The 21,816-nt window shown below is 37.3% G+C and overlaps 1 protein-coding gene across 2 annotated transcripts in view; it reads left to right on the top strand.

The window, feature by feature from the left end:
- ARHGAP42 (Rho GTPase activating protein 42) overlaps positions 1-21,816 on the top strand; it is a 136,673-nt gene that overhangs the window by 69,843 nt on the left and 45,014 nt on the right. For both annotated transcript variants that reach the window (XM_063305865.1, XM_063305864.1), the window contains exons 5-6: positions 14,177-14,278; positions 18,245-18,355. In XM_063305865.1, coding sequence (XP_063161935.1) covers positions 14,177-14,278; positions 18,245-18,355 — 213 coding nt within the window. The remainder of the gene's footprint in view (positions 1-14,176; positions 14,279-18,244; positions 18,356-21,816) is intronic.

Genomic DNA, 21,816 nt, shown 5'->3' with positions numbered 1-21,816 from the left:
ATTATTATTATTATTATTGCCTGTTCACCCTAGCCTGCAATTGCATTATTATTATTATTATTATTATTATTATTATTATTATCACCATCACCATCACCATCACCATCACCATCATCATCTGTTCACCCTTCTCCTATGAGGCAGCTTCAAAAAACAATGCTATTAGAATCTTAGGAGGGCAATAATTAAATAAAACAAGTTTGGCAGAGGAGGGGCAGAATAAATTGTACAGATGGGAGAACTCTTTCCATCCCTAGTTCAGCCTCCTACTTGATATAGAAGTTCAGAGATAGGAGAAAAATAATTTGCAGTGATTTTATGCCAACCACGGAAGAGAGGACTTTTCTTCTTATATAGCTAGCAGAGATCCTCTGCAACTTGCTCACGTGCTCTCCTGTAAAGAATAAAGGGATTTTGCCAAATTATTTTGAGTAGCAAATACTTTAATTGCAGGGCAAATCATTGAGGCTTTCTTTTCCCACTCGGTTCCCTGTTCCTTCAGCATGGTGTCTTTTTAAATCAGAAGCCTAAGGGGGAAAGATGGTCTGGTTTTTTAATTACTTTATAAGCCACTGTAAGAGCTTTTCAGGCTGAAGAGCAAGATATAAGTGCTTTAAATAATTAAGTAGGTTTTAGCCTGGTCTGGTAGAATAAGATCTCTCTTTTCTTGGTTGGGCTGTTAAAGTAAAATGTGATCTGATGAAAGAATATAGTGAAGAAAAATGGAGTAGCTGATAAGTTTTTGTTAATGTCACCGAATGTCTTGCCCTCCCTAACATTAGTAAATCCAAATATGCGTTGGGTAGCCTGGCAATTTAGTTTGTCTGAGCCAGAAAGTATGAGGGAAGGGGACTAATGACCTCTATCTTTTGTATTCCCCAACTGTAGGTTCTATATTCTCACATTCCAGTTCAACTTATTTTAATTTTAAAAACTCTCACTATGTAAGGCTTTCCACAAACTATCAGTTTACCATAGGTATTTGTTGGCTGTGCTTTAAGGCTACCGTCTTAGGTTCATTGTTTTACATAGCCCTCAACCAAAGCTGTCGGCTTTGTTGTAGATCATTTCACATTCCACTTGGGTGTTCGGGATTCTACGTCACTAGTATTGGACGAACAGGCCTTTAATTTGTATTCTTGCTCTTCATTGGCTAAGTTTGTCAGGGTGGTTAAAGGAAAAAGGGACACTGAAGAGTTCTGAAAGACAAGGGGTGGTGGTGGTAGGCATGTTTTAACAATAAATGCAAGCAAGTGCACATTGAAGCAAAAAATCCTCAGAATATAGATATGTTGTTGGAGTCTGAACTAGCAGTTCCTGATCAGAAAATGAGAGGGATGATAACTGAATGAGAGTTCCAGCTCAACAGCTGGATTTGTGCACAATTCTAAGCCAAAACCAGAAACCACATTGCAGCTTAGCACCATGGGTGAATGTCACAGTGTGTGGTGGTCATTTTCCTCTTGGAGATCATTAGAAAGGTATTGCCATTCTAGTAATGTCCTTATCCCATTCCTTCCCTTGTCCCCATCTCTCCCGGTGATCTGCAGGTCATCAGGTGGCTGACAAGGACCAGATTGTGTGACTGTCTGCCAATAATGTCAGCTGGAAGTTAACAGTAAATTTCCTGCTGGTCTTGCTGATGGGTTGGCCCAAAAGAACAAATCTTGGGGCTCTCACAGCTCTCTAGACACACCTTTTATGGTGAGGCTCCTCTGTGGCCTCTGTGCTTCCAACTGCTAATTCTGCTTTATTTCGGTTTGACTACATATGGAATACAAAAAATGAGGAGTCTGGTAGCACACATTTTATTAAAAGGCACAAGCTTTCTTGAGTTGCAGATCATTTCATTAGATGATTGGAGTGGCTAAACTTATGCAGGATCTAAATTGAGATGGGACAGAGGGCAAAAAGGGAGGAGAAGGCAGGGTAGTTATGCAAAATACAGATCTATTTATTTATTTATTTTCTATCCCGCCTTTATTATTTTTATCAATAACTCAAGGTGGCGAACATACCTAATACTCCTTCCTCCTCCTATTTTCCCCACAACAACAACCCTGTGAGGTGGGTTGGGCTGAGAGAGGGTGACTGGCCCAAGGTTACCCAGCCGGCTTTCAGGCCTAAGGCGGGACTAGACCTCTCATACCATGCCTGATTGGCTCTTGGGCTGAGAGAGAGTGACTGGCCCAAGGTCACCCAGCCGGCTTTCACGCCTAAGGCGGGATTAGAACTCACCGTCGCCTGGTTTCTAGCCTGTTACAGATTAAGAGTCACCTTCTGTGAGATGGGCAGGCATATAAATTTGATAAATAAATAAGCAACAATTGTAATGTGTTAAAAACCCATTGTGTTTGTTGAGACCTTCTGAGGTTGCCTGAAACCCTTTGATGAGTTCAACAATCTCTCCCACAATTCTGCGGGTAAAAATGTAGAACCCCTCTGTCTTCCCTTCTGTTCCCCCTACCTCATCCCAGTTTTCTATATCAGTTTCGCTGCTCTGTTTATCTGATGAAGTGAGCCTGTATTTATGCCTTTTAATGAAATTTGTTAGCCTGAAAAGGTGCTGCCAGATGACTTCTGAGTTTTGGCTACTGTGGACTAACATGGCTCTCCTCCTACAGAATATAGAGTAGTGTTGACAATGTGGCTCAAGAAAGAGAAAGCTGGAGCAATTCCCCTTTTTGTGACATGATACCAGTTTATGAAATTATACATAATATGGAGAACTGCTACAACTTGAGATCATCAGTGAGACTGAGTAATGGCAAAATCAGGACAGTTAAGAAAAAAAACTTCTTCACGCAGCACACAGTATACAGCAGTGTTTCTCAACCTTGGCAGCTTTAAGGTGTGTGGACTTCAAACTGAGGTCCACACATCTTAAAGTTGCCAAGGTTGAGAAACACCTGTACACAGTCATAAAGTAGACAAATGCTTAAAGAATAAGGTTATTGAAGGTTTGCTGTTGAAAATTGTAGCACATTAAAGCACTCCCAGTTTCTTTCCTGGTACAGTTCAAGGTGCTGGTCATCACCTTTAATGGCCTACGTGGCACAGGGCCAGGTTATTGACGAGACTATCTCTCCCTGAGGGTATCTGCCCATTCCGCAGGTCCCTTCCCTTAACTGCCACCTAGGAGCTGTGCCTTTCCCATAGCAGCCCCTGCCCTGTGGAATACCCCTCCCCTTGAGATCTGGCAGGACCCCACCCTCTTATCTTTCTAGAATGCTATGAACAGCTTTTCCCCCAAATGCTGGGACAGTGAAGTGGGAGCCTAGGGATTTTAGAGCTGAAAGGGTATAGTTATGGATTGGGCCCGTTTTTTCTTCATTTTTTTTCTTATTTTGGAATTGTTTTTACTGCTTGTGCTTTTCTTTTTTTTAACTGTTATTAGCTGCCCAGAGTTGTGTGCCGCAAGGTGAGCAGCCATATAAGACTAACAAATAAATGAATAAATAAGGTTATTAGTTATGATATTTACATATTATGACTTGTAAAGGAAATAGTAGGAGTTTTGATACCAGCTGCTGGAGAATATGAGAAGAGCGTTGTTTTGCTTGTTGCTTGCTTCTGATCTTAGTTTTCCATTGTCCACCTTTTCTGGATCAGGGGGACTAGATAAGCCTTCTGTTGTTGTGCCCCAAGTATGGATATATAGTAGTACATCCATAAAATAATGTTTTGCCAGAATCTGCCAGTAATTGCTTAGTCTACGTAGGGAAAGGGCTTGGCGGCCCTGATTAACCTTCAGATTAATTCATCTCTTTTCCCCCTTGTTTTCCCCCTTTTTATAAACAGGAAAACAGTTGTATACAATCTTTGATAATGAGCATGAGATTGTTTTCATATAAAATGGTTCTGGCTCTAAACTATAGCAAGTTGTGCTGTGATGTTACTTGATAGCTGCAGGGAATAATTTATATTTAGCAGATGCTCGATTAAATGAATGTTTTTGGTTTTTTCTTGTCCATCCCATAGAATGTTAGCAAAGAGGAGTATAAATCCGTAAACACTTCCTAAGATAAGTAATATTTTCCGCTGTTTGTGACTTCAACCTCTTTAATTCAAGGTCATGTAAAGAACAAGTAATATGATCAAGGGAATGAGATACTTCACTTTGATGAAAAGCTAAACATTTGCTTTTGGGGGGTTTATAAAAAGATGATATAATGGTTTATAGAAAAAAAAATTGTGTGGAACAGCAATAGAAATTTCACTTCCCTCTCTCATAATAACTAGATGGTTTGACATGCTGTGAAACTGTTTTGAAAGAGATTTAGACCTAAAAATAAGTGTTTTTATACAGTATATAATTAAGATGAAATCAGCTGTCACAGGAAATGTTGGTGGATCTAATCTAGTTTAAACTCTTTTCTAACCCTGGTGTCCAGAAATGTGTTGGGACTGTAAATCCCAGAATTTCCTAAGAAATTTGAGGATACAAGTTGAATAAAATGGAATTAAACCACTAGAAAGTGCCTTGTACTGGATGAGAAAAAGGTTTTTTTGGAATATATGTGGGCTCATATGTAACACTAGCCAGGAACTCCTTTAAACCAAAGGTGTCTTTGCTTGGAATCATGCTGGAATTGCAAAGGGGAGCTGTCTAATCCCAGGGAAAGATGTAGTTGCTTTAAGGAGTTATGCCATCCAATTGCTCTGCAGTGCATTTTGCTTTCCAGTTTGAAGAACCACACATCCATGTTGCCTATCCTTTTTATAGCTCAATTTTTAAAGCTAGCTACTGTAAACAGTTTTTTTTTAAAATTCATTTGTACTGTTTTGAACTAATCACACAGAGACTGTGAAGAAGAAAGACTAAGCAAGATTCCTTGGCTAACCCTACTGAATTGTTAACCTTTTGCTCTCCCCAAGCAACCAAAACAAGTTGTCTTCTGCCAACACTGTCCATTTAGCTACCATTTTAGTTGGAGAAATCTGTGGCTGAATCTGGGTTTAAGATCACTGTCAGTATTTGGTAGCCCGTAATACTTCCTTCTCATCCTGAGATAAGCGAGCAATCTTCCATCAGTAACATGTTTTGCAAGTTAGATGCCTGTAAGCAAAAAGATGTTTACCATTAGTGATACCTTTTTACAAGGGTGGCCTGTCTCTTCTTTGTCCAGGCAAGCAGTGTAAGCATTACATACATGTGTCTTCCTATTGTGTGATAACTCAGTGTTTGAGCACATGTTTAGCATGGTAGATCCCTGTTTCAATCTCTGATGACTTCAGTGGAGAAGAAGATAAAGGGAAAAAAATCTGTGCCTGAAATCTTGGAGAGTTGCTGCTACTTAAATTAGATAGTTAATACATCTGATGGCTTAACAGTCTGAATTTCTGTAAGCTTCCTATATTCCCATATTGGAATGCCTGTCTTCTCTATTGTCAGTGGTCAATGGTAAGGAGATATATTGGACCAATTGTCTTCTATATACCTTTGGGAAGAGTTGTCAAAATATTACTGATAAATTGCAAAGGTAAAAGAGTTATCTTCCTAAAAACAAAACCAGCTTTTTGAGACACCTATGGATATTTTTTCTTCTATTTTTCCATGGATTTAAGGAGTTATTTTCTTAATGCAAGGAGAGGTATATAAATATACTGAAAAAAATAATTGTATTTTTTAATTGTTCTGTGAGGTATGTTTTACTACATATAGAACATCTGTTTTCTCTTTCATAATATTAATTTAGGCCATTCTAAAATTCTTAAATAGCCACAAATGATACTAAAAAAGATGACACTAGTGCTATGGATTATTTGTTTAATGACCCACCCTTCCTCCCTTTCTTGTTAAATTGGTATTATTACTAAAGCTATTTTAGTTGTAGAATATAATGTTCTCACCCATTGAAAGTGGGTATGGATAGAAAAGACACTGACTAATTTTAATGTTACCCAGAAACCCCTTTTGGACTTTTGGCATGAAACAAAAAAAAATTAAATCATGATATTTGGATTTGATCATTAGAAATACTAATGGACAATGGAATTAATGAAAGCTATGTTGTAAACATAGAACAAGAGTTTAATGCAAATGTCACTCTTTGAGTGAGATGGGCGGTGACTAAATTTGAAATACAAATAAATTATATCTGTAGCAAAGTCAAAAGCCATTCTTTTTCTGTATTTTCTTTCTTTTCTTCTTTTTCTGCACTTTTGACTTTGCTCTTTTTCTATTTTTCTATTACTTTGTTCTCTTTACTTTTTTTGTTTCTTGTTAGCTTTTATCTTTTTATCTTGAAATTTTAATAAAGTTTAATAAAAAAAGAAAATGGGTATGGATAAAATCCCTTCTGACAGATATTTTAGAATGTCTCTTCTAAAATACAAATCATTGTTTAAGAAATCTCTTTTTTTGTATTAAAGCTAAAGATGCTTTTTATATAATTGTACACATTTTTGTGATTTAATCTGTTAAGATTTGTTAGCTTTATAATATGTAATTAAATTGGAAGAAAGAATACTCTGGTGATATAGAACCATAAACGTTCAAAAGTCTGTATTAGGATTTTGTGGCCGCTGAATTACTATTAAAGAATTATGTTTGAGCTGTTGGTGTATCTTCTGGCCAAGGTTCACATGTACATGATTTTTAAAGAGGAACAGTAACAAGGTTTTACTGTTTTGCATGTTTTGGAACTAAACATACATACATGCATACATATTCTTTCTGGCATAGCTTTTTGGTAACTGGAGGTGACTACTTTCTCCCCCTTTATCTAGGGCAAAAGTAGATTTTTGCAGAACACAGTTTTCTGAGTTTATATATAGTATGAAGTATATACTGGATTTGCAGTTTATCACACATCCAAATTTGCGCCTGATGTAGGGATTGTAAGATCCAAAATGAATAGGTAGACGATCCTCTAGTTTAAAATCCTCTTTCCTATCCAGTGTTAAAACACAGACTTTAAAACTGAGAAGCACAGATCAAGTATATTACTTAAAAAGCCTAAGTAGCTTGACTAAGAACCCATGATGGCTTTTGTACATGTGTATTTTATATTTTATATTCTTATTAACATCTCTTTAGCATCTTCTCTATTATGTTAAAAATGCTTACTGAATAGCAGGCTCATGATAGTTAAAACCAAGAAAATTGTGATGATAATGTTTACATTCATGTAATTCATAATCCCTCAATTTGTGTTTTTGTGGCTAATGGAAACTACAGCTATTCTTCTGAACCTTCTACAGTTTCTGGATTTAAATTACAGGATTTAGTTCCTAAAGATCCAAAGAATGTATACCTACACTGTCCAAAGTTGAGCAGTGTCCCAAATTAGTAAGATTCCCTTATTGATGTTGACATAGGATCACAGAGACTGTAGACTTTGACAGAAATACAGTGTTTCAGTGATTATAATTGGACCTTCTCACCCACAACCATTACAGCTAATAACTAGATGCTTGCATGAATCACACATTATAGGAAAACAATTGGTCTCTGGCTTCAAATTTGAGGGGGAGGGGGAGGATTATCTCAGCAAGAATTAAGCCAAACGTTTACTGTGCAATTCTGTAAATCACATAACACTTTTGGGGTGGGGAGAATAAAGGCTGAGTCTAAATTCTTATTCTGCAAAATCTGTCTGCGTGACCAAGTATAACAACAGATAGATACAGATTTTAACAAAGCAATGGTAGCCCTCTTCAGAGTGTTGGAATGCTGAGAATAGTTTTTATGTCATCTAGGTTATTGAGTAGGGATCAATTTTGAAAAATTAGGTCTCTGCACCCCAGTCCACACAGTCCTCCAGATTTTATACCATTCCAAAGCAACTCTGTTCCCAAAGAAACAATTATAGAAGTTTCATGAGATTAATGAACATTGATTAATCATTTGAATTTGCTAATTTTTTCCCCTTCCCTTACATTCAACATGCATGTCCACCGCATACTATTCAAGATATGAAAGCAGGTCAGTGTTCTTTGTGAAACCCATTTTTTTTCCTGAGATGCAGTATTGCTTGAATTCATGGGAGAATGTCCATTATATGAAAATTCCATGTTTTCATTCATGCAAACTACTAACACTATTGTGGATGGCTCAGCCAACCCATCCTAAGAAAGAAGGTCCAATTTACAAAGTAGACTCAATCTTACTATGCTTATCCAAAAAGGAACCCAAACATGAGGACCAGCTTCTCTTAATTTGGTTGAAGTTTCCAATTACATTATATTTAAGAGGTTAAGAAGGAATCCCACAACAGCAGATTCAATAAACCAAGGTACAAATGGGTCCAAAATGTGAATGGATTAGCAGTTAATTTTGACAGGCAACAACAAATGCAAATAATGGATGAAAAATTGCTTTTCGTTTCCCAATTGAATTGGTAATAGGGGGTTTTTCCCCTGTGCTGCTTTGGAAAAGAAGAGTTTAAAAGATTATTGAAGGAATGCTAGTATGCCAGAGTGACATCTAATATTTCTAGTTTATTGACTATAAACAAGTAATTGCTTTTTTTTTTTTTTTTGGTAAGGGGAGATTTCATGGCATAGTTGAAAAGGCTCTGATTTCCCACAAAAAAAAAAATCTCTTGCTGGTAGAAAATATTGCCCTTTGCTTCTCTCCCACTTTTACTGTGATTTTCTTTGAATCTTAAGCAGTTGAAGTAGGGGCTTCCATGAAAAAATAAACATGTATTTTTATTGGCAGTTACAGATGGGCATTTTGTACTTGCTGACCCATAAATTTGAAAGTTAGTGTTTTTGTTTTATAAGTGTTCTGGGAATATTTGTCAAGTAGTTCCCCTCCCCCCCCAAAAAAACTGGGAAGACTGGTTTGCTAATTTTTTATTGAGAAATTCTCAACAGCAAGATCATAGTCTGAGTAAAAACGAAGATATAAATTCAGTTGAAACTTCTGATGGATGGCTTTGACATCTATGGCTGTTCCTCTGAGTAGTTTTCTTCTGCCATTGGAACCAGCATGTGGTAAGAATAGAGACAATTAAAAAGCTGTATTACTGCTTTCCAGTAAATGGACCTCTGAGGTCACTGGATGCTCTGTTAACAGGAAATCATAGTGTTAAGTTCTTTTTTCAAAATAGCTGGTTTCAAAACATCAAATCTTAAGGTAGGTGAACTATTGCCCTTATTGTAACAGACTATCTTTTGTTTCCCTTCTAGGAGGGAGGGTGGAATTTTAATTGACTGCTGGTTCTGTGTGTGGGTAGATTGGGGAAATGTTGACAGTTTATCAGAACACATTAATGACTTAACCATTTGGTACAGGAATTTTTTTGGTACGTATGCTGTCCCAAAGAAGCGTGCAGTCTTTGAGGTTCTCCAGAATTCTTCAACAAGTGGGGTGCTACAAAAAGCAAGGGGTAGGGGAAAGGAGAGAATGCCCCAAATTAGGCCAGCTCATTCGGCCTTGAGCTTTACGATAATTTAATCTCCAGCCATTCTTGTGGACTGAATGCCTTTGTTAGAAACAAGTGTAATGGGTGTCAGGTTTCACCTATATTCAGAGACAAAGACCTCTCTGCTCCCAAAACACAAAAGCCATTAGTCCCAATCTGTTTCTCATCACCAAAAAGCTCACAGGCTCCTGGGCCTGGCAGGAAGAAGGGGGGGAAAAAAGGCTAATAAGCTTTCTATAAGCAAATCCAGAGAGTACTTTTGGGTGGCACTTGGTAAATCATCAGGCTAAATATATTATATTATCTAGTAATTGGAAAGAAGGTTTGGGAAGAATTTCCTTCTTGCAGTCTCCATGCTGAAACGTAAGAGAGCATCTGCTCTTCTACAATTCATAACTTGTTAGTGGTTATATATTTTTGCATGCAGATCATGGCTGAGATTTCAAGGCTACAGTCCTGTGGCTTGTGGGACTTAATACAGAGAATTTATTTGTAAGAAACCCAACAATCAGCAGTTCAAAGAGCTGTGAACAATCTGGTGATGGAGTTACCATTATTTTCTTCCCAGTTTGACGCTTTACGCATTGTCTACTTCCCCAGCAGCGTATGTGACTAAATGTCCTTAGTATTATTATAATTCAGTATAATTTTTTTTAAAGAAACCTTACATGTTGTTCATTGAATTCATATGATGCAAGATGTTAATGGTGATTCTAGCTACTAATGTCTTCTGAATTTTTTTTTTTTCAGTGAACCAAACTTGCACTGGGTCATTGAGTGGTATAGTAATGTTAATGCTTTCTGTTAAGAGCGAGATTGATGTAGGTGTTAAAGGACTCACGCTAGAGACCAGGAGACTGTGAGTTACAGCTCTTCCATAGGCGTGAAGCCAGTTGAGTGACTTTGGCCCAGTGAATCTCTCTTAGCCCTAGGAAGAAGGAGGCAATGGCAAACCACTGCCAAAAATGTTGACAAAAAAACTGCAGGGACTTGTCCAGGCAGTTGTCAAAAGGCACCAACACTGACTCAAAGGCACCAAACAAAAATGGCTTTCAGTTAACTCAGTGTTCTTGCTAAATTTCAAAGAAATGCATCTATACCATTTTCATTAATACTTGCAGACCAGCCACATATGGGGTCACCCAGTCAGTTACTGCTGATATGCTTTAAATTGGAATTGTTAAACCCATGGCCTTTTGCAGGCAAGTAGATGGGTTGCCACACAGAACAAAGGCCTTTTTATGAACAGAGCTACAGATTTAATACAACAGGCCAGCATTTTTCCTTTATTACAAATGGATGGTTGAGTGAAACAGCATGTTTAATATAACCCAGTAAAGAGTTCATTGCTGAAGTACTGCTTTCACTGGGAAATTCCCAACAAGGCTCAGGGTTTCAACAGTTGCATCACATCACCCATTGAACAGTCTTGTGATCAGTTTCACTGCAGTCGCTTATTGTGTGTGCCCTGTTCTAGCCTCTTGGGTTTTGTTGCAAATGTGTTGGAAACTGGACAATTAAGGGGAGAGATCCATTTTTTCTGTTCCCCTACTTAGATTCCCATACTTATGTTCTCCTACCAAGTAGATATTTCTTCCTTTTAAGCCAATTTTTGTTTCTGGTACAGGACAGTGTTCATTTTAAGATCATATTGAGCAATTCATGCTCTTTCCTCACAATAGTAAAAGAAAATACTCTCTGCTGCCAGATTCTGCTGCTCAGAATACTAATATTAATGCTAATAATGTAATACAGAGTCTAGCTGTTAGTCCATCTAAGTCAGTATTGTCTACACTATCCACTGATTAGGAGGGATATTCTGGATTTTGAAACATGAATCGTTCCTAACTCTGTTATGAGACACGTAGCCTGGGATGGTCTGTATACAAAATGTTTGCTCTTTGTCTTTCCTTTGCATTGACCTGATCTTTGAATGGCCTATAAAAATTGTAGGCAAAAGATTCTCAAGTCATACTAGTGCTATTTTAGATTTATAGATTTGACAGTACACATAGGAGCACCCTGATCCTGACCTCCACCAATGATAGCTAAGATGATGCCATCTTCCTGCAGATAGCCAGGTATTCACCACAGTTATCTATGGGAAAAGATAACCTTAGTTTATTGAACCCAGGTTGACATCCCCATGACAGCAGCTCTTAATAATGTAGGAGAAGCTGAACTTGTGGACTGATGAGTAAAGGAGTGATGTAATTTGAGCAATGTCAATGGGAGGTACTTATCAAGAATATTTCCAATTAGTATAATTGGAGTCAGTACTCCCAATATCCCAGGTAGAACTTCTGTTAAATTCTCCACAGTGCTTATTATGTAATAAAGATTTGGAGTTTTTTGCAAACAAATGTCCAGTTGAGCTGTTATTTTAACTTCAAGGAATGTTCCTCTTGACTTCTTGCGTTAAATTCCAATTTCTGAAACTTGATAACAGTGTCAACAATTGCACATTCTGTATTTATGGAGATGGAGATATGGTGTGGTGATACAGTCTCCTTTGTCTTGAATTTCCCTCTTCCAAAGTTATGTTTGTACACTTAGTTCAAACTTCAGCAGCTGTTGATGTTGCCTGGCTTCTGTATATTTTAACATACAGCTGGAATGCATATGGAATTGTTGACTTCACCTGAAGGCAACTTGGAGGGTAAAATGAGAAAACTTCCTAAAAGAGATAAACATTCAAAACTTGAGCTGTCAACTCTTGAACCAACTTGTTCCATCTTGCAGAGAGTGAGTGACATGTGGAAGCATAAATTGCTCATCCTATACTTTCTGCCAATTCATTCTGGAAGTTCTTTATTTGTTGTCCCTGGATATTTCTGGCAAGGGATAATCTCAGAAAGTTAAAAATGGAACAGTAGAGATTTTCAGTAGCTATTTTGCACGTGCACGCATACACACACACACACACCCTTTTTTTCCCTCCCAGAAAGCTACTTTGGGTGCTCAGGAAGAATTTAATGCCAGGAGTGATCAACATTGCTCTGGGCCAGACCTCTGTGTCTACATGTGGGCTGTGGTGCCAAGTGAGTCATCAAAGTTTTCCAAGGCTGACCTAATGGTTTTCTGTTTGTAATACTAGCTTGCTTAAATGCCTTCTGTTTTTTCTCTGTATTTTTGTCTTATTTTTAAAAGGCAAAGGGAGTCTGTCTGTCTGTCTCTGTCTATCTAGTTCTCCATATATAATAATGCAAAATGAGAATTCTGCATTGGTGGTATAAAGAAGGCATAGATGCAGATGACTAATGATACATTAATTTATTTCCTCAGTTTCAAAAAAGGCTGTTGGCAGCAATAGAGAGGGCTGGAAATTGATGCCTCCCATGTCACAAAAAAAAATCCTGAAAATCAGAGCTTTGTTCTTTTCTTAAATATTTTCAGAAACCTTGGCATTTTTGCTGATTGTGAGGACTACCACATAAGTCTCAGATCAGCAGTATGTCACCTACAGGCACTATGATACATTTGACTCCTTCAGAGGACATCCATGGGATCTCAGAATTTCGGTTATTTTTTAAAAAAATGCAAATGGCCAAAAATCATTTGAGATTGGCTTGCAAGACTTTGAATAGGAAGCAAAGTATCTTCTGTGATTTGGCCATCTCCCAAAATCATGGCCATGGAGAGGTACACTAGAGACGATATGCCATGACCTCAACCATACCACTGGTCTCCAGACAACAGATGGGGAACCTGGTGTTAAACAGAACCAAACAAAGCACATTATGCCTTAGTCCAGTGCATGAACACAGCCATGTATGATGGTTAGGTTCATACTAATGCTCATTTGTATTGTTGCTTCAGCTGAGTGAGGAAAATCAGATTGTTTGGAACTCTTAGGCAGATGCTAGGTGTTGTCTTTATAAGGCACATTTAACATTATTCCCTGACTCTATACATACCCAAGCATTAGGTAAAGCATCCAGCATGACTTGGATGTGGGAAGAGGAGTTACGCATTCCCACATATCTAGAACGCTAAGTTGAATACGCTTCAGAGTAAGAGAGGTGTTCAGAAATGATACTTTGCCCTTTTTTTGCTGTCTGTTAACTACACACAGCATGGCAAGTTGGCTTAGCATTGATTGGCATCATCCCACATGGTTTTCATTTATCCAGCACGCATGTAAATGCTCATAATTTTGGGCTACCAGATCTGGGTTGCAAAAGCCTGAATAACCATTAGGTGGCAGCAAAGAGGGCTGTCATTCTGTGCTGCCATCCAGTGGGAAGCAATTATGAAAGTCCTGTCACAGTTGACCATATGCTTGGCTGTGGAGGATTTCAACTATGAAGGAAAAAAAGATGTTTCAGAGCACACCAGGGTACACATGTGGCACCTGTTGGCAACTCTTTAAAGCAGTTGCATCCTTTCCCAATATCATGCATCCCAATATCATATCATGCACAACTAAAGTGCAATCCTGGGGGGGAAAAACACATTTGGTTAAAGGAGTTGCCAACAGTTACATGTTCTGAAGCAACCTTTTCTCTTTAAATCCAAAGCACGGCAGAGTTCTGTTCATTACAGTAGCAGTGATTGAAGTGGTGTGAAAGACATATTTGGCATTTAAACTATGATTCTTCACTCAAGTGGGCCAATGCACGACCAAACGCAATACTCGGGTGATTAGCTTTTGTTTTCTTTTGTTTTTACCTCTCCTATTTAAGCCACCATTTCTAGGTCCTGTTTTTAAAAAAGGAAGCTTTTTTACTTTATATCATCAGCTTTTCTATGACTTTGGCTGTTTCCAATTCTTTATTTCAAAGTGTCTTATTTTCCAGGAAGGAAAAAAGAAGTTTGACAAAGAAAGTGAAAAGTATTATTCCACCCTGGAGAAGCACTTAAATTTATCGGCTAAGAAAAAGGAGTCACACCTGCAAGATGTAAGCTTTTGTAACTGGGGTTTTGTATTTTCAAATTTAAAAGGAGGAAGGGAAAATATATTGAAGTGAAAATACCTACTTTATGCAGAAATGAAAGTAATTTAAAATAAATATTAAAGGGCAAAGTAATGTTATTAAAGCAGTGTTTGTCTATTTTAATTTAAATATGAGCCTAACTCTTGTTTCTTTTATAGCAAAGATATTTAAGCTCTGGATTTAATTTTTTTTCTTATGAATTCTTCCTTTAGTTGTCTTTGACCAGAGGTTATTGAAGGAAGATTAACACATTTAAAATAATTAAAATACAATTATTGAAGGTTAGGCTACCTCATGTCACTTAATTTAGGAATGGAAGACTGGGATACACTGTTTGTATTTTTCGATTTTTCATTATTTTGAAACATCAGTCTTAATTGCTTGAAACAGAACTGCTTATGGTTCATTGCTGACTGTAGATGTCATTTTTATGTAATTATTTCTTCTGATTAGTAATGGTGCTTGGCTTAGAATCTGTCTCGTTTTTTTCCAGCTGTTACAGCAAGAGAGTAGAACAGCAAGTAGAAAATCACTAGATAACTCCTATTTCCTGTTATTCACTATTAGACTGTCAAACTAAACATTCCATAGCCCATTGAGGATTCTAGAATGTTGCCCACAGACGCACCCACTCATTCCAAAAAGGAATAAAACATTTTAGGTAGGGTATGACTGTCAGAAGTCTTAACTTCTTTGTTTTTTGTGTGTGTGTGTTTTTTTTGTTTGGCTTTGTAATTTATTCCTCAACATTATCCCCCTCTACTCCCTACAAACATCTTTCAGTTTGGTTCATCGAGAATGCATTTCCATGATCAGTAGAGTAAAGCCCAACATTTATATTAGCATGACCTAGCATGATGTCATCCAATTGTTTTGAGAACATGCCTGACTCTCCCTGATTGCTGGCTGTGATGAGACTTGAAATCCAATATACCTAGTCAATACCACAACGGAGAAGACTGATTTACACCATTCTTTTTGGTGCATTGAGCCCAATGTTGTCTACCCTGCCTTGCAGAAGCTCTCTAAGGTTGCTACCTGATCCTTGTAGCTGAAAGTGCCATGAGTTGGATCTGGATCTTCTGCTTGGATGAAAGAGATGAGAGGAAATGGCTAAATTATACCTGTACACAGTTTCCATATCTTTTAAATTTAACTATTAAACTTATGTCTTTCTCTGCCACTGAATTAGGGTCCTATAGAAAATTTTTGAGGATATCTTGGATCACAAGAAAAACAAGTAATTTAGTACTATATGAAATAAAAGCTTGGCTCACTGATAGCACTGATAATGAAGCTAAAGCTTAAATATTTTGGACACATGTACAAAGGCAAGATTCAGTGGAGGAGACCCTTATGCTTGGAAGAATCAAAGAAAATTGAAAAGGGCTAACAAGGCAAGGCGAATAGATACTGTTCCTGATGATAGAAGCAGGACCATACAAGAACCCAAGCAGTTACAAACAGACACTCCTGATGAAATGGGTCACAAAGTTTTGGAAGCAACTGAACAACTTAAACCCATCAATTTTCATAATAAATGCGGAATCTTGGAAATGTTATTTTTAAAGGTACATCATTTTGTACTTGAAATGTGTATGAGTACCCGAAAGTTATTGCTTGTAGACTGAGTTGTTCTGCCAACTCAAGCAGGAAGTGAGGGTAGTAATCATGACCATTGCATCTAGTGTTTATATGGAATTGAAACTTGCATAAACCTAAAGACAGGTTTAGGGTTTAGTGGTATACAGGCTGAAGCAGTGTGACCCAAAAGAGCAGAACAGATGCACTGGAGAAAGCTCCAGGTAGCCAGGAAACCAGTGAGAAACATTCAGAGAAATGGAGACCCCGTTCAAATATAGAATTTGATTGGATTATTTTGAGGAGGTGGAGGAATGTGCTTTTATCTCAGTTGTGGGGATGGCATAACATCCTTTTCTGGCAAAACATTCTCTGGAGGTCAGATTCAACGAGTCTGCCTTTTTCAAGCGGAAGAGTTAATTCACAATAGACTGTGAGCCCTACACTCATTGCACTGATGATGTTACCTAGTTGGATAATGAAAAGTCTACAAGCAAACAACCAAGCTCAGAGAGCACCAAGGACTCCACAGTTCAACCTTGAGCTACAGATAGCTCATTCTATTGGAAGTGGCAGAACAGGCCAATTGATCTCAACTACCACCTACCCAACCCCTATTGATAATAAAAGAAGCCTTTGCTCTTTCTCTCTTGCATTCAGATTTCAGTTGTTTATTTCTAGGTACTCTAGATATTCTGAAACTATTCCGAATATGAAATTGAAAAAATACTTTCCTCAGCTTTGTGCTTAAAGAAACTCTATCTCAATAGGTAGTTACCCAAAGTCAAAGGAAGTTAATTGCTCTCAAGTCCTCTAGAAGTCTATTGAATGACCTTACTGAAACACCATTGATTCAATGGGATTTGTAGAAGTGTCTGTCTTTGGCTTAGGACCAGTAAAAATGCCCTGTGTTCTACTTCATTCTCTGAAATCTTTGCTCCATAAACCTTGGTTGTGTATTAACTGGTTACTAGACTGACTTTGTCTTGTGTCATATTTCACTGGCTAAATTGTAGATGTGGATTATAGAATTTATGAAGGATCAGGCATTTCTTTTTAACTTCACTCTTTATAACCCTTTTGCGTAATGTGCTGCTAAATATGAGTGCTAAGATATTGCTGATTGATCATTATTTACATTTAATCAGGAAATATACATGTTTTGATAGTGTATGGTTATAAAATGAATATCTGCTCACTTTTAATTCAATCTAGATTTCTGTAGTATTTGTTCTTTTCTGTAAGAGGAATAATATTTTGTATAAAAATTAATTTGAGCTTGATCTGTCTCCACCCTTTAAGATAGTCATTTATGTTCTGGATCAGAGAAAATTCTAAATAAAACTAATTTATATCAGAAGCAAAAGGAACTAAGAATTACTTCTTGCTCTGGTTTTTTTTAAGAGTAGTTTTCAGGCCAAATAATACATCATGTCTAAAACTAAGAATGAGTCTTCAGTAGCAACTCTATGATTAGGTCATTGAATTTCCTTTCATGGAAATACGAATCTCAGATGATTTTAATACTTTGCAATACTTAAATTTTCATGCTGATCTATGTCCCCCAGACACCCACACCGGCATACATTTGCTTGACTTGCTGCTTTGATGGTGGTGGGATAGAAGATGATCTTCCTTTCTTGGCACGCAGCTTCAGCTATAAGTTGGGAATTGATAGAGATGCTGAAGAAAGTTATTCGGATCATATTTTAAAACAAGTTTGTAATTTACATGGCCTGAACTACATTACAAACTGAAATATAGTCCTCTGATTGGCTGTACAGTACTTAATATTTTGCAGTGTTGATCTAACATTTTAAAAGTGTTCCACAAAAATAGGTGTATTAGTGAAGGTAGCATATAAAATGCATGTCTCATGGAAATGTGTAGAAATACACTTGAAAAGTGTATTCATTAGGCAATCCCTTTATTGTGCATGATTTTTTTTAATTGAGCAAGAAATAATTTGCTTCTCCTAATCCAGTGGACCATGAGAATTTATCTTGTGTTCACTCTTTTATTTATTTATCGAATTTTATCACCGCCCATCTCCCTACCAAAGGAGGGACTCTCGGTGGTTTACAACAAACACAAAGTTTAAAATTCAATACCATTATAAAAACAATAAATATAAATATAAATAGACACTAAAAATATAAAATGTGATAAAATCCAGATGGCTAATGATTGTATCTCAGTCCGTGAGTATAAAGGGCCATTCTTTTCACTTTTTACAGGATATATTGAGTTGCTGTGCAGCCTCTGTTACAGACAATTTTCCTGATGCAATTATAGCAATACAAATACATAAATAGTATATTTTACAATAATTTTCTATTTCAATTTTAGGCAGATACCCAGATTGACAGAGAACATCAGAATTTTTACGAAGCATCATTAGAATACGTCTTTAAAATCCAAGAAGTGCAAGAGAGAAAGAAGTTTGAATTTGTTGAGCCTGTAAGTTTTAACAATGCTATTTGCTATAACCATCATACTTCTAAATGCAGACCAAGATAGAAATAATTCATAAGATTGATTGGCTATGCCTCATTTTCTTTCCATAATATCTGTTCAAATTTCCTACCCTCAAAACATTTTCACATTTATTTATTTCCCAGTAACCCCCTATTCATTCACTCTGGAATCTTTGTGAACGGTACAGGATTTCAGACTAGATTTTATAACGTATTTTCAGCTTGTGTAGGATACCAAACAAATTTGAAAAGCCTATATTTTTGCAGCAAAAAGAACTATTATGAGTTCGTTGTAGTTGCAGACTGTTCTGCCGTGTCGTAGACTTCATCCAACAAGCCAGGATATGGTGAATTAGGAATCCATTCCATGTCCATCCCTCCACCCTCAGAAGAACTAGTTTAATAGAACAATTTCTACTATGATTAAACATACTTTTCTGTATCCAGACTGGCAAATTACAATTGGAGTGAATTTTTCAAATCAGAATATCCAGCTGTTTCTGAAACGTGCTTAGATAATACTTGGTTAGTCTCTCCTGGCTTCCATCATGATAGGAAGGGGAGTGATTTTCCTCCACCCTGCATTTTTCCACATATCTTCAAAATCTGGAATAGAGTTCAGGGACATGGGAAATCAAGAGAGGAACGGACAGTCCTGTTGTGTAAGGATCACATTGTATAAGCGGAAACCTCCTCATATTAGACTGTATTGTGCTCCTTACTTGCTTTTTTTATTCTCTTGAGCATTCTGCCTTTCATGGTTCTTTGGCAGAAGAATGACAGGCATAATTATGAATTTGAAGTCAGTTTTAATGCCAAGACATATTTAGCACCAAGCACAGGAGCAAGTTCATTTTCAGTTTAAACTCTCTAATCACAAAAGGTTGTGGGTTAGCATACCCATTTTTCCAAATTATAGTTTAACTTTACTAAGTGTGAATTGTGATATCTCAAGCCAAAGCTGACTAGTGGGCAAGCTGCCTAAATATTGGTTATCTTAGTAAGGACCTTCTGGAGAAGCTCTAAGGAATCTTATGATTCCCAGTGGATGCAATTTTTAATCACCAGAAAGCTACAAAGAATGCAAATGAAGTAAAATATATTGGTCAATTAAAGAAGGAGATTTGTCCTGTAAACCACTGAAAGTCTAAACTAAATCATGGTTTCTGAAATGCTCACAGAAAGGTTTTCTCATCCAGCGTGGAATGAAATTGCAGATGGCTTGCCATCTATCTGTGTGACATTTTAATGGAAGCACTGTTTGTGCAACCCATAACTAGAATTTCATAATGTAAAAACTGGCTAAAATGCTTGGCTGAGACATTATTCTTCAGGTCTCAATAAATCTATTTGACCTTTTATTTAAGAATAATAAAAAAGAGTATGGAAAGTATTTATAAAAGAGGAACTATTATGGAAGGGCTGTGCCTTGCTTGTGCCTCAACCCTATTCTTTTAGCACAGTCAAATAATTTCTAAATAGACTTGCCCAAAGATAGGCTGTAAGATGCACAATACAGATAAAATTCACCTCTAATAGAAGAGAATATCTGTAGCTCAGGACTGAGCTGTGGAGTCCTTGGTGCTCTCTGAGCTTGGTTGTTTGCTTGCAAATGTTTCATTGCTCAACTAGATAACTTCATCAATGTTAGTGAGTGTGAGCACCATCATGTTGTGTGAGGTAACATCATCAGTGTGGAGTAACATCAGTGTTAGTGAATGTGAGCAAACCTCACCCTCACTAACACTGATGATGTTACTTAGTCGGATAATAAAACGTCTGCAGGCAAACAACCAAGCTCAGAGAGCACCAAGGACTCCACAAATTGAATGCTGATCTTCCTTTCATCTTGGTGGCTCTTTCTAGAGCAATCACTATGTAGCAACACACATAGACCAAAACCATGCTGCGGAAATTTATGGCTAAACAGCTGCATCGACGGCACAGTTTCAGAGCATTTGGGTTTGGTGAGCACAGTAAGGACAGCAATTACTAGTCTTCCATACAAGAAACAAACAAAAGAAAAGGTCTGCCAACATTAATTGCACAACTGTTAGTGACATCATTTTATCCTGTAACTATTTTCATGAGAACTCTAACTGTAGATGAGGAAGTGCACTTAACCACTTTAGCTGATGGCTGATGAAAAATGTCTGTATAAACAGTTCTGTCTTATTAAGAAGAACCACAAAAGATTATAAGCCATCTCACATATAACTCTGCATCTCCTGATTGTTCCCATATAAAATAATACTTTTGAAAAAACGTGGATTTGAGTTAATAAATAATTAATGTGATGATTAATCTATAGTGGCTCATTTGGAACTTCATACTGCAACCACGCAGTGATAAACTTGCTTAATGTTTTGTTGGAGATAATTATACATAGATCCACAATCATTAACCTTTCGCTGAATCCCTAAATTAACCAGTTCAATAAATCAAAGTTTAACACAGCTCTAGCCATGAGTATGTTAGCAGCTTTAGGATTCCAGCAAGCAAAACACAGTTTCTGAAGCCTCAAATAGTCTTTTATTTATTTTTATGTAGTGTTGTTGACCCTGAGATTGTTTGGTCATCTCATTCTCACAGGAAGATGATTTACTTCCATTTTGGGTTGGAATTTGACCTCTACCCTTCAGTTCATCAGCCAAGCAGTTATCGTCTTCCTAGTTCCCTTTTTTAAAAAAACTGAGGGGGAGAGAGAAGGAGAAAAAGTAACAGATACCACAAAACATATTTGAATGATCAGTTTTGAACCGATTTTGCTGGTAATCTGGCAAGAGAGGAGAGGCAGGTGGCTTTTGATTGCTTGTGCCAATATAAAGAGGAATAGTTATCAAAAGTTCCTTGGTATTCATCCTTGTATACTTTCTAGAAGGGGTAGTCTAACAATTCAGCTTTGTCTGCCATGAAGAAATTTATTTAGGTTGCTTTGGATAGTTTTGATGAAGCTTGGGTGGCCCTTAAAGTGGTGGCTCTTTTTTCAGCAGCTTTTCCAGCCTGGACATTCTCCAGATGTTTGGACTTTAACTGCCATTTTCTCAGCCAGCATAGCTATTACTGGGGAATTGAAGCATTTCAGGAATTGAAGTCCACCAATTTGAAAAGTAAATTTGGGTTGGGGAACACAACTATGTAATAGGAGGTCTAGAATGGGAAGCTGATACCTGTTTCTTCTGCAAGCTACCCTACCCTATTCATAGGTCTCAGGGAACAGTTCCAGCTGTTCCAGGACCTGAACTTACTCCTTCAAAATGTGAAGTTGGTGGAAAACAATGTTTAAATGCTCTATAATTTGATTGTTGATGGGGGATCCACCCTATATATATCAGCTAGGGTTTCCTGTCTGAAAATGCTGTTTGATCCATCAGGAAGACTTCAAATGATGTAAGGAACAGGATGCTTACCTGCAACTGTGGTTTTTTGGATTGGTGTCACCAC

The sequence above is a fragment of the Candoia aspera genome, chromosome 5 (assembly GCF_035149785.1).
Source record: "Candoia aspera isolate rCanAsp1 chromosome 5, rCanAsp1.hap2, whole genome shotgun sequence".
In the NCBI taxonomy this organism is placed as follows: Eukaryota; Metazoa; Chordata; class Lepidosauria; order Squamata; family Boidae; genus Candoia; species Candoia aspera.
Note: the sequence above shows the minus strand (reverse complement) of the source record. Positions and strands in the feature narration are given on the sequence as shown.